Source organism: Neophocaena asiaeorientalis, unplaced genomic scaffold (genome assembly GCF_003031525.2).
Source record: "Neophocaena asiaeorientalis asiaeorientalis breed wild unplaced genomic scaffold, Neophocaena_asiaeorientalis_V1.1 scaffold155, whole genome shotgun sequence".
Classification (NCBI taxonomy): domain Eukaryota; kingdom Metazoa; phylum Chordata; class Mammalia; order Artiodactyla; family Phocoenidae; genus Neophocaena; species Neophocaena asiaeorientalis.
In genome coordinates, this window is record NW_020173040.1 from 5,871,773 (window position 1) to 5,889,762 (window position 17,990).

Below are 17,990 nucleotides of genomic sequence, written 5' to 3' on the forward strand. Positions count from 1 at the left end.
GAAGGCCAGGAGAAGGAGCCGCAGGGTGGGGTCAGGGTGGCTGGGCTCTGGCCTGCCCCTGCTAACTCGCTGATCCTGGGCAAGTCTTATCCTGGTCTTCAGTTTCGTCATCCACAAAATGAGGGGGTTAGACTAGGCTCAGGGGTTACAAACTCAGTGTCTACAGGAACCAGGCACATGACACAAAGCAGTGAAGCTGGCCAGGTAGAGATGTGGTCACCTGGGGAGTTCACGCCCCTCTTCAGGGACACCCACTTCTCAGTCCCGGCCAATTGCTACCACATGGGGAGGCGGGGCCCCTGTTGCAAGACCTATTGAATTTTTAAGAGGAGTCAGAAATCTAGACTTTCATGTAAAAGCTCTCTACTTGTTAAAGGATGGCAACCAATTGAAATTTTACCAAACACTCAGGGTGGTGGTGGAGCAGAGCAAAAAACACATATTGCCAGCCGGCCTGCCGCCTCCGAGCCACCTGATCTCAGTGTTCCCTTCCTGCTTTGCCGTCATAAGATCTGGGTGCGTTAAAGCACCTTGTTAGCCGTGATGCTCTAGGTGAGGTTTAGATCTCTTTTTCTGATCTCGATATCGTCAGCTTTTTCTTTGAGTGATTTTGAATTAAAATCCAGAAGCACTAGGCAAGTTTGCGTGGGCTACAAAAAAAGCAAAATCAAATAAACCAAGCTTGGGGTAGAAGTTGAGAGCTGGGGACCATTTAAAAATTTTGAATAGAGGTTGAGTAATAATACCATCGCCATGGATTGCTTTAAAAAAAAGGATGTTATTATCACTTGAGCTGAATGCTTTTCTACAATAAGAATAAAGGACCTTACATTGTATTATATCTTGTTTTTCTCAGCCCACTGGTGCAAGGAAGTAATCTCTAATCGTAACTAGTGAAATCCCTTCAATGTGATTCCTTGTAGAATCTTTTTGGTCCTTAGGGGACATAGCAAGCAAGCAGTATTTGTCAATATTGCCTGAACTCATTCATTTCGTCCTTCCATCATTTATTCAGTTAATAACCACCAAGGGGGCACTGACCCTGTGCCAGGAACTGGGTTTAGGGTTCTCTTCTAAGGTGAATCACCTCGCGGCCTTGGGGAGGTCTCTGGGTATTTCCTCTTACATCCTGGGTCTCTCTCTTCTGTTTGACTATAAACCATTTGGAAAGGAGGCTGTGCCTTTGATTCCCTCTTGCTTTTCTCTGACATCAGAGGGATGCAGAAGCCAACCCCCTGCCATTCATGCTCCGAGTAGGGCTTGCATCCTCTCTGAATCCCACTTCCTGCAGCCCCTCCTGGGAAGGGTGGCTGCTGTGGTGATATCTCCGCAAAGGCCTTGACGGTTGCCAGCTACTCACTGATTCCTACAAATGAAGAGCCACTGAAACCAACTTTTACCAAGAGCAAGATCTCCAGCTCCAGCGAAGGGGCATTCATCCGCGGCCAGTCTTGTAACTGCTGTGCTTATGCTGTGGGGTCAGAGCTGCTGGAGCTCTGGGAATTGTGCTTCTGATGACAGGAGAGCCTACAAGTGTCAGGCTGACCGCTTCCAAACCTGGATGCAAAGACTGATACAAACGCCTGCAGTTGGAGGATAAAGGGGCAGTTGGGATTCTCCTAGGAGATGTGGGTGGTGAGACCCTGGGCTTGGTCCCGTGGAGTTGGAACGATTCCTTCTCGGCACGCTTACGGCTCCATGCCTGGATCTCTGGGCTCACCAGTCGCCACATGCATTCCCCGCATGGCTGAGGAGTCACCACCTTGGAAGCAGACACTCCAGGTCCAGGACTAGGTGGAGGGCAGCCCAGGGCCTCTGATTGACCTCTGCTGAAAGCCAGCCAAGCACTTGACCCATCTGAAGGCAAACCCAGGGATGGGCATTGGCCCTCAGAAGCCCCTCAGCTGGACGGAGGCTCCAGAGCCCTCGTGATCATCCTTGGCTACTGAGGGCCCAGGCAGAGGCCCCCAGCCCCCACCACTACCTCGGCCCATCCTGGCAGCTTGCTGGCAACCCTGCTCTTACATTAAAATGAAAAATCCACGGATGAGTAAATGCCACATTTTTTCATTGTTTTGCCACTATTTGAGTCCCACGGGGTTTACAGAATCTTGGAAGAGCTGCTTTAGCAAAACTCCAAAAAAAAGTGAAATTCTCTTCCTAATGAAAATGATCCAAAACCTGAGTTAGGGCTGACAGAGGCAGATGGGGCATAAAGGAGGATGTTATGGAGCATGGGAGGGGACGGTGGGGAGTGAGACTCAGGAAACACGCACCAGGTGCCTGCCCTGCGCCTTGCAGAGAAGAGAAGGGCCAGCCGCTGCTTTCAGATGGGCCGGGCCGATGATGTGATGGGGGCTTCCGGAGTCCACATCTGGCAATGCTGAGTAGATAAAGGAGCAGCGCCCTTCCAGTTCTCTTGAAATATATAAACATGGAATCTTACCCTGGAGACAGCCACATCGAAATCGAGTCACGTTGAGAACTGACATGCTAGTAATTGTACTGAAGCCAGAATTCCTTCTGGGGTCCCACCCAATGTCGTGGATATTGTCCACTGCACCCACCTGGCTCAAGAGACATGGCTTCCCTTAGTGGCCCTTGCTCGGTGCCCAAGGGTGGAATTTGCATCCATTCCTTCCAGTACCTTCCCCAGGGTCTTCACCATCTGAAACCTTGCCCCCGCCATGGGTTTACTACACCTCACCTTCCTTCTCCATCCCACTCCAGTTATTTAAAATCTACTATTTGGGCTTCCCTGGTGGCGCAGTGGTTGAGAGTCCGCCTGCCGATGCAGGGGACACGGGTTCGTGCCCCGGTCCGGGAGGATCCCACATGCCGCGGAGCGGCTGGGCCTGTGAGCCATGGCCGCCGAGCCTGCGTGTCCGGAGCCTGTGCTCCGCAACGGGAGAGGCCACAACAGTCAGAGGCCCGCATACTGCAAAAAAACAAAAAAAACTACTATTTCATGCTTGCTCACAACTTTCTAGTGAGAGAAAAAAAGGAGGGCATTGGGGCTCCATCTCTGAGGCAAGCCATTCTCATTTTGTTTTGCCTGTTCCTTTCCCTCTGGGCTTTTCCCTGCTGTCAAGGGAGATTTTCCCAGTTTCTGAGACAGTCCTCTGTTCACCATACATGGTACCCCACTGGGGTACAGAGCCTTCTTAGCCATAGGAGGAGAGACTCCTCCCACTGCTTCTACTTGCGTCGGGGAGAGGTCTGCAACACCCACCATGGGGGCTTTGAGTTCAACTAAACATTCAGACTCATGAGGCTACCACAGGCCATGCCTGGCATCAGGATAACTTCAAAGGGCCTAGGACAGAAACACTGCCCACCATCAGTGCAGCGTCAGGCGTTTCTCTTCCGTGAGAGTGGTCTTGGAAGCATTCTACAAGCCTCCAGAAGCTATCTTCTTTTGTTCCCCAGATGACAGCTCCTTAGGTGAGAGGGAACAAGACTGTCATTGGACAGGTGTGGGTATTGCCCCGTCAGAGCTAGTATCTCTTATAGCAACTCCATAGATGTAACTTTCAGAGTTGCTGTGTGGGATTTGCCCAATTACGAGAGTCCCTGCACTCAGGGAAGCCTCCAAGCAAGACATCTCCACCAGGATCATTATAAGTTTTGCATAGTTCCTCCCAGTTTAGGTGCCGTTTACTAATCAGGGGTCACTTTTGTTATAAGATGTTGCTTGGGAACATGCTTTCTAGAATACCATCTTTCTCAGGCTTCCGGAAACAGAGAAAATTAACTAAAAGTCAAGTTCTCAGGCAGAAGGGGAAAAGGCTTTGCCAACTTTTTAAACAATGCTTTCCAGGGGAAAGGATGCCTTGGAATGCAAGTGATCTGGGTAGATCATCGCCTAACTTTCGATCTCGGAATGTCTTGAGGAGTCATCCGGTCTACCCTTCATTCTATAAAGGGAAAAACTGAGTCCAGAAGAGGGAAGTGACTCGTTCACAGATAAAGGATGAACTAATGAAGGACATTTGACTAAATCCCAGGCCTCCTGGCTCCTATATCAGGGGTTCTCTTTGCTTTCTAGGGCCCTGCTTTGAGCTCTAGTAGGGAGAAGGCAAGGGCCATGAAAATGCACGATAGACTCCCCACCCCACCCTGCTTGTGGTCTGTGGCAGTCCTTGCTTGGGGACGTTGGTGGGTGGTAGCAGTGACATCTCTCTGTCCTTTGCAGTGGCAGCTGAGTGCCCTGATCAGTGGCCTGAGCTGCAGCCCTGGAACCCTGGCCATGACCCAGACTACTACGTGCACATAGGCCAGGGCAGAACACTGCTGCTTATCGCGTCTGCCACGGTCCATTCCATCCGCATCTCAGAGGGAGGTAAGCCAGTCTCCCTCCCCTGCCCCATCTCTCTCTGGTCCGCTGCCTCAGAGCCTAGCAGATGGGATGCAGGTCGCCATAACTGTAGATGGACAGAACAAATGTCACGTGCTTTGGGTTCATGTCAGAGCATCTGGTGGTTTGAGCCCTGAGGAGTGGCTTGTCAGAGGTCCAGTCTTAGTGAAAGAAGCATTTATGGAGGAAACTTCTTATTGGTGCTCTGAGCATTCCTGCTTATCTGACCTTCAGACGCTCGCTCATTGAATGCAGCACATGGAGCGATAGCAGTAAACCAAGCAGGCGTTATTTACACATCGCAAGGCATAGAGAAAAGCAACCACCCTAAGCACAGCAAGCATAGAAGTATTGGAAAGACACGCCTCTTTGCCTGCCTGAGGGATGACACATGAGGGGCTTAGGAGGTCTGCCCTTGACTCTGCTATAATCTCACCACTAAGACTTGTCTTCCTAAACCTCACTCCATTCCTGCCTCTTCAGGAAAGCTAGTCATTAAAGACCAAGATGAGGCAATTGTTTTGCGTACCCGGCACATCCTGATTGACAACGGAGGAGAGCTGCATGCTGGGAGTGCCCTCTGCCCTTTCCAGGGCAATTTCAGCATCATTTTGTATGGAAGGTGGGTAGACAGCTTCCATGGGTCACATGATACTCTTGGATCTGACGGGAAGGAGGTTTTTCGTGGAAGAGAGGGAGGTAAGACAGCAAGGCTTTAGCGCAAGAAAGGAATTATCATTAGGTCCTGCCAGACGGTAATCATGAACGAGACAGACAGTGGCGATTCAGGTGAGTTGGAGGAGTGCGTGAGGCATTTTACTTATTGTGGCTCAGGTCCGGACTTAAGTTACAGAAACCCCTGCCGGCCTTTCTGCTGCCTTCTAATCATGTCATGGCTGAGGGGGTCTCTGTGAATGTTTATTAATAGCTTATGATGGACGAGATAAAGAAAAATCCCATGCAGTATTTGCCTCTGGTGTGCTCCCTCTTCAAGCAATTGGGAGTTCTCAGAATCAGTAACCAAGAGTACACGAGGGTATGCAGTCCAGGTGATCCCACATCTGATACGGACCAAAATATAACATACTCAGAACTGGAAAGAAGTGCCAACATATTAACTATTGATAAGTATTTCTGCTTGGCCTGTTGGACACATTTTGGTCTGGTGGGGGACAACAACCTTGGTTGCCAATGCTATGTCTACGGACCTCGAGCAATCACCAGGTGTAACTGGGTCCAAGGTGGCCACAGTGGGAGTCAAGAGCAGTGCAGTCCCCCCTGAGCTTAGCATCCAGTAAAGAGAGGTGTCGGCCGACCATGGAGAGCTGTTCTCTCTTGCAGGGCTGATGAAGACGTTCAGCCAGACCCTTACTTTGGCCTCAAGTACATCGGCGTCGACAGAGGAGGTACCCTTGAGTTGCATGGACAGAAGAAGCTCTCTTGGACATTTCTGAACAAGACTCTTCACCCCGGTGGCATGCAAGAGGGAGGTTATTTTTTCGAAAGGAGCTGGGGTCACCGTGGAGTCATTGTTCATGTCATTGACCCCAAATCGGGGACAGTCATCCATTCTGACCGGTAAGGTTTGCCCTCACGTAAACACATTCATTCATTCAGCATACACTTACTGAGCATGTGTCCTAGCCAGACGCTGCTCAGATGCTGGGAGCACAGCAGTGAGTGAGACAGACAGAAATCCAAGCTGAACTGAACAGGGACAGGCATGTTTGCACACACATACACACATGTAAGCACAGCATAGTTTTAGGCTGTGATCGTCGGTAATTAGGGGGAAGAGACATAGTGAGAGGGTAGAGGGTAACTAGAGGAGACCACTTTGCATCACACGGTCTGGAAAGGCCAGTGTAAACAAGCAGCATTGGAGCTGAGGACCGCTGGGTGAGGCTGAGTCAGGGAAAGAGTTTTCAAGACAGAGCGGCAAGTGCAAAGGGCCAGAGGTGAGAAAGGGAGTGACGTTCTCACAGGGAGGAAGGGCCAGCAGAGATATGGGAGGGCAGAGGGATGGAAACGAGATGCCATGATGTCAGAGTTTTAGGCAGGGGTGGGTGTGGAGGCCTTGGAGGCCCAGAGAGGAGGTGGGTTTTATTCTTAGTGGGATGCAAAGCCACCGAAGGGCTTTAAGAAGGGTACGATCTGATTTAAAGGAACTGGCTGCTGTGTAGAGAGTGGATTGTTTGTGGAGGGCAAAAGTAAAGCCAGCAGAGATGGTTAGGTGGCTTCTGCATGGTCAAGGCAAGCAAGGTCGCCGGCGAGGACTCAGGTGGAAGCAGTGGCAACAGAAGTGGATGAACTTGAGAGATACTTCGGAGGCAGATAGGGCAAGTCTCCCGCTCCCTGTCCCTTGCCCTGGCTCAGGTATCCTGGCAGATTCTGCAGAGGGGGCTCTCCCGGGGGCTCTTGCCCTGGCCTTGCAGAGGCTGTCTCAGGCCACTCAGAGAGAAAGATCCACTAGGAAGGGCACAGCTGGAATAGGCAAGCAGAGACAGCTTTCCTGGTCCTGCTGGAGGACGGGCATATGGAACTCCTCAGAAACAGGGCATGAGCTGTGAGCGGCCACAGGTAGGCAGCAGGGAATCAGCTGTGATATGGGACAGGGTGGGCAGAAGCATGCAGGACAGCCAACCTTGCCCTCTGGTGGATATTAGTAACAATAATACGATCACTGGACTTTGTGCAAAACCCCGTGTTAACCACTTTATCTGCCGCATATAACTGAATCTTCAGAAACCCCCTGTCAGGTGGGTTCTGTTGTTATACAGATGAGAACGCTAAGGTTGGGTGAAGCCAAATTTGCTCAGAGTCACAAGGCTGGGGAGTGTTGGAGCTGCGATTCAAACCCAGATCTGCTCAGGCCCTAAACCACTATATTGTCCCCACGGGGGCTGACAGCCACCTGCTTGGTCTGGGACGGAGCAATCCTCAGACCACGGTTAACGAAGCCAGGCTGAGCTGATGGACACAAAACCTATCAGAGAGCCTCTACCTTCACAGGAGAGAGAACAGTCTCCTCAGTTGTGTTCTGACTCCTTGCTGCTGCTGCTTTTTTGTTTTGAATTTTATTATATTATATTATATTGATTTTTAAATTATTTTTATTGGAGCGTAGTTGCTTTACAGTGTTGTGTTACTTTCTGCTGTGCAGCAAAGCGAATCAGTCACAGGTATACACATATCCACACTTTTTTAGATTCCCTTCCCATTTAGGTCACCACAGAGCACTGAGTAGAGTTCCCTGTGCTATACGGTAGGTTCTCATTAGTTATGTATTTTATACATAGTAGTGTATACATGTCCCAATCTCGCAGTTCATCCCACCACCCCCCTTCCCCACCTTGGTAACCATAAGTTTGTCCTCTACATCTGTGACTCTATTTCTGCTTTGCAAATAAGTTCATCTCTACCATTTTTCTAGATTCCACATGTAAGTGATATTATACGATATTTGTTTTTCTCTTTCTGACTTACTTCACCCTCTGTGACAGTCTCTAGGTCCATCCACGTCTCTGCAAATGGCACTATTTTGCTCCTTTTTGTGGCTGAGTAATACTCCGTTGTATGTAGGTACCACATCTTCTTTATCCATTCCTCAGTCGATGGACACTTAGGTTGCTTCCACGTCCTGGCTATTGTGACTAGTGCTGCAGTGAACATCGGGGTGCATGCATCCTTTTGAATTCTGGTTTTCTCCGGATGTGGCGCTGCTTCTTAAGTAGTACAGCATGGTTACTTGCAGCAGCCAACCTGAAGTTGAATTCATTACTGAAGTGCTTAATGAGATGTTATCCCAATAGCTGATGTGGAGGTTCCAAAGACAGGATACCTGCTCCTTCCTAATCTCCTTCGGGTAAAGTATGAGTCAGTGGGCTCAGGAATCTGAGAGCTGAATGTGTGTGAGTAAGGGTATTAATAAACCCTGAACACACACAGAAACGCAGGCTGTGGTCACCTGAGACCTGGCTACCTGGAGGTTACCTGCAGAAACAAGAACTTAGGTCGGCTCTTGAACGGTAGGAAGTATTTGATTGGCTGGATGGAAGGAAGTATTTGATTGGCTGGAGGTAAGGATGAATGAGTGAAGGCAGGAGTGGGCATGGGGTATGACCATGGGACCCTGAGCTGTACTACACTCATAGCAGACGATTCCTGGGGCGGGGCACTGGAGAAGGAGGGGGCCTAGGTGGGGTCAGACCAGGTTATGGGAACAATTAAAAACCAGTTTGAGGACTCAGGAGCGCCCATACATTCCCCACCCCCCCGCCACTCCCCGTACCACCACTGTTTTCCTTTTCCCAAATCTTAGCTATTCATGCTGGTTTATTTTTCTAGACTCGTTTTAGAATTATTTTGCTCATGAAGTTCTAAGACAGATTCTTTCGGAATTTCCGTTGTCATCGTACAAAACGTTTATACTTAACAAGTACACTTTATACTTAGAGTTGAGATCATTACACAACTGGGTCTTTCCTTTGTAAATTCTTGTCACCTGGGATGCAGGTTTTTTGAGATCTATATTTCATAGCTATGGTACGTGGATGAGGGTGGGTTATCTTTGTCAAGTCTGAGATGATCGATTCTTGCTGTAATGAAAGCTTTTTCCTTTAAAAATCATAGCCCTTGAGATCTTTGGGTGGCGTGTTAGTTGTCATACCACAGGTAAGTGCGTAGACTTCTCTTTTTGGGCCGCTGTTAGGACTATTAAAATCCCCTCTCTCTGCCCTTTTTAGGTTTGACACCTACAGATCCAAGAAAGAGAGTGAACGTCTGGCCCAGTATTTAAACACAGTGCCCAACGGCAGGATCCTTTCTGTTGCCGTGAATGATGAAGGCTCTCGAAACTTGGACGACGTGGCCAGGAAGGCGATGACCAGATTGGGCAGCAAACACTTTCTACACCTTGGATTTAGGTATCGCCCATCACTTCCACCTCCCCAGGGCTCCAGAACACTGAAGCATCGCTACCCGAGGCTGACTTTACCTAACTTCCTTGCTCGTTTCCCCAGGCGACATCACCCTCGGTGGTGACCCTGGGGGGTGCAGACGTGTGATCCATCCGCATTGGACACGTTAGGGCTTGTTCTTAAAGAGAGCCTTGTAAGCATGTTCCACTCTTCAGGCTCCACAGGTCTCTGTGTATATGAACTCATTCATTCAATCGGCCACTTACAAAATATTAATTGAGCATCTACTGTGTGTAAAAGCTGTGCCTCAGATGTACAGCTAATGGTCATTTTCCCTTTCTTTAGCAACGGGGTCAGAACACGCCTGGGGGGATTGGCAGACATCTGTTTAGAGACCCCATAAAGTGCGTCTGCCCAGCCAAGCCCCCAGGCAGAAGGGGCCCTTTGATGTGCTCCAGGGCGTGTTTTGTTTGCCTTGGATTGCGGCGTCATGCCTGACTTTGGCACGCGCACCTGTTGGCACCAAGAGGAAGCCATTTACCCCACAGTAGCCACACCTTTTAATCGTGTTGAATCAGATCTCGGTTCAGTGGAAAGTTGAGATCATCTGTCCCGTAGCTATTGGAGGTAGGGATGCACCTCCCTCCAGCTCTGTAGACCGTGGGCAAAATGGGGGTGGGCCAGAGCCTCTTCTGGGCTCTGAGCAAAGCAATTTTACTGCCTGGGCAGAGGTCCCCTGGGCAGGGACAGGACTCCGGGTTCAAGGGTGCTTTTTCTGACTGCCTGTGGGCTGCTCCTTCTGGAAGGGTTTGGGCAGGAAACGCAAGCAGCCGAAGAATGACAGTGACACTTTAGAACTGTTAAAACTCCTTTGTTAACCAAAACCAAGGGTGCTGCTATTTCACTGTGTTATAAGCCAAAAGGCCAGTTAGTTAATTTCCAATGACAGGCAGAACCACAAAGGGACTGGCTACGTAGGGCCTCGGCAGAAGAAGTCCAAGATCTAGCATGCGACTTGGCTTGAATTTGAGTCTGGGCTGCACCTCCTGCTAGGTGGCTGCACAAGTGACTCACGGTCTCTTTGCAGGCTTCCTGTGTCCGTACAATGGGATATTTGAGGCGCCAGCTCAAAGGGCTCTGGGGAGGGTAACTGTGATAATACGAGCAAAATATCTGCCACTGTGTGTAGCACAGAATAGGAACTCAATAAACGTTAGCTACTATTCTCTCCTTATAAACAAGAGCCACGGAAGGATGGGTGCTATGTTCTATAAGTGAAGGAGATAGGTAGGCAGGGATTACATTTTTACCCTTCATTTGTATAGACCCACTTTGAACGACAAACTCAAAGCACCTAAAATCAGTAGAAGATCTGAGACTTGGACCCGTCATTTGTTCATTCACCCAGGAAGGGACTGTAGAGCAAATATTGCCATAAGGCACTAGGGCTGGACTAGCTGTACTGAGCTCTCATGGTAAGTTCTGACCTGTCTCTGGAAGTACTGAGCTCTCGCAGGGAGGCAGACATTAAATGGGAATTGATGATGGGGCACGAAAGAACAAGAACAGGAGGGGTGAGAGGTGAAGCTGCCAAGGTGGGCACAGGAGGGCCTCTTGCTTTGGGCCAAGGAGCTTGCTTTTTATGCAAATGGGCAGGCACTGAAAGATTTTAAGCAAGGGTGGCACAGTCAAATCCCCAACCTCGATGAAGACTTACTTTCCAAGACAAGAGATCAAAACAAAAATAATCAAAGTTATTGAGGACCAAGACCTACTGACATCTCACAGTAAGCGAGAGGCTGGGTTAGGTATTGGGGGAAGACAAAAACGGATAAGAAAACCTTCCCACCCTAGAGCAGGGCACGCTTCAATGGAGAAAAGAGGAGTGTATAACTTTCCAAAATGGTACCCCTTCTTTTTCTCCTTTGCTTCTCATTAGGAAGAAGAGGTATTTCTTTCCTTCCCAAGGCCCAGTGCCGATTCCTGGTACTCAGTCACATCTGCCTGTGGCATTTTCCTCGAGATTAACTCATGAGAGGAATAAGCTTTCTCCCTTGGAGCATGTTTCCTTGTTTTCCTAAAGGAATCAGAGCACTTGCTTCACAACCTAATTGAGCCTGGCAGGTGGTACGTAGGTCTGTGGGCTTGTTTGTTATTTGTGATTCATACCCTGTCGACTGCCAGAATGGAGTTGCAGAGGTTCACAGTCCCCAAACATCAGGCCAGCCAAGTGGTTCGGAAGGCCAGGGCTTGCAGAGAAAGACTCTTTTTCTTCTGGAGAAAGGGAAGCCCAGCCTGGAAACTAATTTCCCCAAACAGCCTCTGTGTGACACTCTGCGTCAACTCTACCTCCAGTACAGGCTCAGATGTGTGAAGAACTTTTTTGTTTTTTTGTTTTTCAGACACCCTTGGAGTTTCCTAACTGTGAAAGGAAATCCCTCTTCTTCTGTTGAAGACCACATTGAATATCACGGTAATAAATGGCGAGAGACCAAATTCCCTCCAGTGTCTCTCTGACCAAGAGACTCGGGGCTTTTTGAACCACGCTGCACCCTCAGAACATGGCTGATCCACCACCCAACACCCTGTTGAGTGACTAGCTGCTTAATGGCCAGGTTACATGAGTGGCAAAAGTCCATACTGATTTAAGGCCAATCACTAAGATAATATTTACATTTGCAAAGAAATTGTCATTGGTTTAATCCAAAACAAGTGACACAGGAAAGATGAGAACTGGGACAGAACCAGCAAGGGTAATATTTTGAGCTAAAAAGACGCTTTGGGGGGCTTCCCTGGTGGTGCAGTGGTTGAGAGTCCGCCTGCCGATGCAGGGGACGCGGTTCGTGCCCCGGTCCGGGAAGATCCCACATGCCGCAGAGCGGCTGGGCCCGTGAGCCATGGCCGCTGGGCCTGCACGTCCGGAGCCTGTGCTCCGCAACGGGAGAGGCCACAACAGTGAGAGACCCACGTACCGCAAAAAAAAAAGACGCTTTGGGAAATTCCCTGGCGGTCCAGTTGTTAGGACTCCACGCTTTTACTGCCGAGGGCCTGGGTTCGATCCCTGGTCGGGGAACTAAGATCCCACAAGCCTTGCCGTGTGGCCAAAAAAAACAAAAGATGCTTTGGATGGGCTGTTACCACATAGCACCAGCCTCCTCTGCCCAGGGACGGTTTCGGAAGGTACTGCCGGTTCTAATCCTGGAGAGGAATTCACATGAGAAACCATGGGGTTCCAAAGTATAGCACTGTTGGAACACTGCAGTTAAACTTGCAAAACTGAAGCAAAAGAAGGGACAATAAATAATCTGCTCTGGAAAGATTGGCCTGAAATTTTTGTTTTTTAACAAAATGACTCAAGATCCATGTGTGTAGGGGCTTTCTCTGCATTCACATCACATCCTTCTGAATTTGGGGGTCGGTCTGGTTGCTGACGCCTCTGATCTCCTCTTTGACAGGACACCACGGCTCTGCTGCTGCCCGGGTATTCAAACTCTTCCGGACGGAGCATGGCGAGCTTTTCAATGTCTCTTCATCCAGCGAGTGGGTTCAAGGTGAGGAGTTTGGGACACCTCGGTAAAATTTCACAGGGGGCTAAAAGGCCAGGGCTTTGAAGAACGACGACTTTTCTTTTGCACCAATAGGACCACTTGACTGTGGCAGTGTCGACCTAGTTTGCAACTGAGAGCTGTCTTTAATTAATCACGTCTCCGTGGAGAATAGCCCAGGGGGATGTTTCCTCTCAGGGAATACCTCTTCTGTGCCAGGCGCTGGCACTGAACAGAGAACACGGACAGGAGGATTAGGAACCAGCCTTCAAGGAGCCCACACACACGGGGACGGGGGCACGGAAAGAAGCAATCCTCACTGCCATCCTTGGATAATGGGCTCATGGATGGATTTCGTCTTTCTCCTTTTGGCAGTAGTGAAGAATATCTATTGCTTTTATAAAATAAGATAGTCAATAAGAGGCACTTTTAGGGCTTCCCTGGTGGCGCAGTGGTTGAAAGTCCGCCTGCCGATGCAGGGGACACGGGTTTGTGCCCCGGTCCGGGAAGATCCCACATGCCGCGGAGCGGCCGGGCCCGCGAGGCATGGCCGCTGAGCCTGCGCGTCCAGAGCCTGTGCTCCGCAACGGGAGAGGCCACAACAGTGAGAGGCCCGAGTACCAAAAAAAAAAAAAGAGGCACTTTTAATAAAAAGGTGGGAGAGGTGGGGGAAGTTGACAGATGGTTTAGAAGCCTCTGGTACCCAGCCTGGTGAGAACCTGGACAGATGGTATTCAATTCCCATTGTGCCAAGGCTGCTTGGGGGCTACACGGAGTGTGGCTGGCTCTCCTGCGCCCTTGCTCGTCTGACCCTGCTCTTTGCTTTCTTCCCAGATGTGGAATGGACAGAGTGGTTTGAACATGACCAAGTGTCTTACACTAAAGGTGGGGAGAAAATTTCAGACCTCCGGGCCACTCACCCAGGGAAAATCTGCAATCGCCCCATCGATATACAGGTAACCAAATAGTTATAAAGGCTTTGTCTCGAAGAAGACTCTGTAGATCACAGACTTTCGTGCCATTTGAGTGGTGTGAGTCTCACGGCCCTCCTGTGACATTGGTAAAGCCAGTTCTCATTTTAGAGACTGACGTGGAAGCTGTGTATCTGCTCCAGGCTTCCCCACCAGTGAGTTTCAAAGCTAGGCCTCAGATTCTCTCCTGGGTTCTACCGCTGAGTTCCTTTTCCTTCTCCCCAGCTGCTTCCTCAGCCACAGCTGAGGGTGCCCAGTGTGGGGTTGGGTTTGCCCTACTCAGCTTCACTCCTCCGTTGGTCTCCTTTGGGACCTCGAGTGCACAGGATCTGGCCGGGACTTGGGTGCCGGCGGGGCCTGGCCCAGGTGGAGAACACGTACAGCCTTGTTCTCCACTCAGTTAATGGAAGCCGGCATTTGCAGAATGGATGGTGTTTGCTCGGGATCTTCACTTGGAGTTAACTCTGTCCAAGGGGGACCTAGACTTTCTCAGCTGGCTCCATCGTGAACGTGTGGGGTGAATAGGCAGCCCTCACAATTCAGTGGCTCAGCTGGTAAGCTTCCGAGCTCAAAGGACCAGAAGAAAGACAGAGACATGAGCAAGGAAATGGAGTTTCTTTCCTTATGCCTGGTCTTCTTCCAAAACAAGGTTTGGGGCCACTTAACTGTTTGATAGGGAATTAGGGGTCATTTGAGAAAGACCATCCCTGCCCATTTCATCCTCTTTCAGCCAATACAAATAGCAACATTTGTACATCACCTTCTTTCAGATTATCTAACCGCAGGTTCCAGGTCATCTGACTGCCTCCACCCCTCCACCCCCTGACCCCACCCTGAGGCAGTACTTCTGCCGTCTGCCTTGCATCGTAGAGGGACTCTGGGACAAGGGACCAGTTTTCCAAGAGAGGACACTCTGTTCTGCGGTTAGCAAAGGCCAGGGAAACCTTTCTCATTGTTTGGCTAAGGCTCTCCGTTCACATGGCTCCGGCGTTACTGAGAAGGATTTACCCAGATTCAGTTACACGGTGGAGATTCTTCTTGGGTCCAACAGAATCAAAAAGTGCTGACTCCCCCAAAGCACATACTTCCCAGATTTAATTTTAATTTTCTCTTGCAACCCTGAATGTTCCAGCTCTCATTCTGAAAGAGCCATCATTTTATTCCTCCAGTTCACTTGGCTACAGGAAGTCCAGTCTTGTACCAGCACTCCCTCCCCAAGTATTTCTGGAAATCCTCGAGGAATGCTTCCATGCTCTACAAATCCCTCTTGGTGTTTGCTCTGCCAGCTGCCTGGCTCCAGATCACTGTTGTTTAGAAGACCACTTCTCCATGCTAGGAAAATAGCTTTTCTTAGGCATTTCTAGCTCTCAGTAACTTTGCTCCCAGCGCAGATACGGGCTGTTCCCTGAGAGTGTCAAAGTACAATTAATCCCAGGCTAACACAGTGAATGAAACTTTACTAAAGGCTTGGAGATAGCAGAAGAGACTGGAGAAAGTATACATATTTTTTCATATGTTACATGTATAATCATATGTGACTGCTCACCAGCTCCATAATCCCCCCTTCCACGGGGACCCAACCCCAGACTCTGTAACCACCAGTCTGCCGCCATATTGCAGGGCCCAGTTGCCTTCCAACAGAAGGAGTATCCTTGACAATGAATTCCCCGAGTTCAAGGTCTCAACTATTCGAGGTCCAGAGAAGAATAAAAGGCCCAACAACAGTTTTCCCCATTACCCAGAAGCTTGGGCCGGCCTTCCCGCAAAAGTGCATCCTTTGACGATATTTTGCTGAGCGTTATAACCCCTTATTAGGTCAAAACTCTCAATTCCGGAATAAAATCTTGGCTTGTTCTTGGCAAAACAAAGGTTCCTTGAGGCAGTCATCTAAAAACATGCCATGTGCCTCCAAAAGTGAATCAAAGCTCCACCCCTAAAGGAAAGGAGGAAGTGCTGCATTCTGGAAATGCCAGGTTCATCCCTCTTCTCCTCACCGTCAACCTTTAATCAGTAGTGACCCCAGACTTAGCCAGAACATCTCTTTCTAGTCATAAAAGACAACGAGGTAGGATATATTCTGGGCTTTTCTGAAGTCAGAAAAGCAAAGCCAGGCTTGTCCTATGTTTACCACAGGTGAGAAAAGCAAGATTACGTCCTCTTTATAAATAGAGTGTCAGACATGTCAGCCAGGAGCTAAATGCCCTAGTTAATTAACCCACCAGAGAGACTGAAACAAAACTGAAATGCCCATGTGCCCGTTTTTGCCACCATGGGAAATAACAGGTTACTGCGGTCACTGGCCACCTCTGACCACCGTGCAGGCCCCGGTGCACCTGAAGACTCTCCAGGGCTGTGGCCGCCCCACACAAGGGGTCCCCCAGATACTTGCTCTACCCTGACGTGGTCAAATCCTCTGGAGGGGGCGGGGGCGTTAAGGACATTTGTCACCTAGGCAGGATGGCGAGTTGGAAAGAAAGAGGAAATGGCACTCACACAGTTGACCTCAACTCAAGGAAATTTTTTCCAGATCTGATAGCTTGTGATTCTGCAGAATCAAAACCAAAACCACAGTCCCCTGTTCCCATGTCATCACCCTTCTTGAGGTTCTCCTGTGTTGAAATCTCCTCTCCTCCCACCTTCTCCCTTAAAACCCACCCGCCCTTCAAGGCCAGTGGAACCTACTGGACTCACACATCCTTGGGGCTGAGACCATACCGGGCAGTCCCCTCTTCTCCCTCATCCCCGGCACAGTGGCTGGAGGCCAGTCTGGTGGTTGGAAGATGTATTTTGAAACCAGATGGCTCCTAGTTTGCATCCAGCTCTGTCACTTGTGAGCTATGGCTTATCAGCAGTGACAGGACTACGGTTAGACGTGTGAGGTGCCCGAGGCACAAAATTTAAGGTGGCACTCACTCCCAGGTGCCGACTCTGCACTCGCATGACCCTGAGAGTGAGTGCTGCCTTAAATCTTGCACCCTGGGTCATCCTCACTAGCAATCCTGGCCATAGATATCAGTCAAGTTATTTAATTTAGTGTCTCAATTTGCTCATAGGCAAAAATGGAGATAGGAATTGTGTCCCTCATGGGATTATTTTGTGGATTTAATGCAACAATGCAGAGTGAGTGAGTGCCCATAATTTTTTTATTATTTTAAAATTATTTTCCTATGTTATTGTTTATTATGATATTACCAGTTATTTTATAATTATTATCGCGAGTAACAATCGCATCGTGTCTACTTCAAGGGAAGATCGAGGTTCACTGGACAGTGGTAAAGCCCTTTTCACTCTTCTTATCCAAAGCTAAGGTCGTTCTTACGGTTAGAAAAAGGAAAACAAGAAAAGCAGCAAGACTGAGTAGAGGTTTCCTGGAATGTTTACCGGATGTCGCACCTTAAAAAACGTCCAGCTCCATTGGACGACGTTTTCAGGCTCAGTTCTCAATATTAAGGGGTGTCTTAACTGAAAAACATGCTGGCCTCAGGGGAAGAGATCCGGGGGTCAGAGGCATGGGCTTGACATTCAGGTGACCTTGAACTTGCTTCTAAACCCCTCTGAGCCTTAGTGTTTTCCTCTAAGAGCAAGTCCGCAATGCCTGCCTCTCTGCTGTGGAGATCACCCCAGATAATGGCTGTGGGTGTGTTGCTTGCATGAAAGGGCTGAATTTTCATTCTGGCTGGACTCACGTCTCCATAGCTCTCCTTCCAAGCCAAGGGCAGCGGCTATCTGCTGGGTTCAAAGCAGGGTTTCCTAAAAGTTCCCCCCCACCCCGCCTTTTTCGATTGACTAAATTTTACCTTCCTATTTGCCCAGCCCTGGTCCCTTTGGTTTCTGTGCCAAAGAGGATAACAGCTGCAGCCCTTGCTCTAAATTGCAAGTCTCTGATGACAGCCACAGTCATGATGCAGACATACCCGGCCCTGGGATGAGCCCCAGCTGGCAGGGATCATGCCCTTCTCTGAACCCACTCCCTAAATTCTCTACCTGGCCTTGAAGCTTCCCGCCCATCAGCTCTCATCAGCTGAGACTGTGCTCTGTGCCAGGCCCTGGACTGGATGCTGGGATCAGGGAGGGAGGCAAAACCTGGCCTTTCCAGAACCCACCAGCCCCTGGAAGGAGACAGACACTGAACCGAGGGCAGTAGGCAGCAGTGCCTGAGGGCAGCAGTGGGAGGGGCTGCGAAGCACCAGCCATATAG

General features: G+C 49.5%; 1 protein-coding gene across 1 annotated transcript in view; it reads left to right on the forward strand.

Moving 5' to 3' along the window:
- CEMIP (cell migration inducing hyaluronidase 1) overlaps positions 1–17,990 on the forward strand; it is an 84,105-nt gene that overhangs the window by 10,322 nt on the left and 55,793 nt on the right. Inside the window, exons 3-9 of the mRNA XM_024742758.1 lie at positions 4,196–4,342; positions 4,841–4,979; positions 5,699–5,935; positions 9,103–9,282; positions 11,679–11,749; positions 12,732–12,827; positions 13,656–13,777. Coding sequence (XP_024598526.1) covers positions 4,196–4,342; positions 4,841–4,979; positions 5,699–5,935; positions 9,103–9,282; positions 11,679–11,749; positions 12,732–12,827; positions 13,656–13,777 — 992 coding nt within the window. The remainder of the gene's footprint in view (positions 1–4,195; positions 4,343–4,840; positions 4,980–5,698; positions 5,936–9,102; positions 9,283–11,678; positions 11,750–12,731; positions 12,828–13,655; positions 13,778–17,990) is intronic.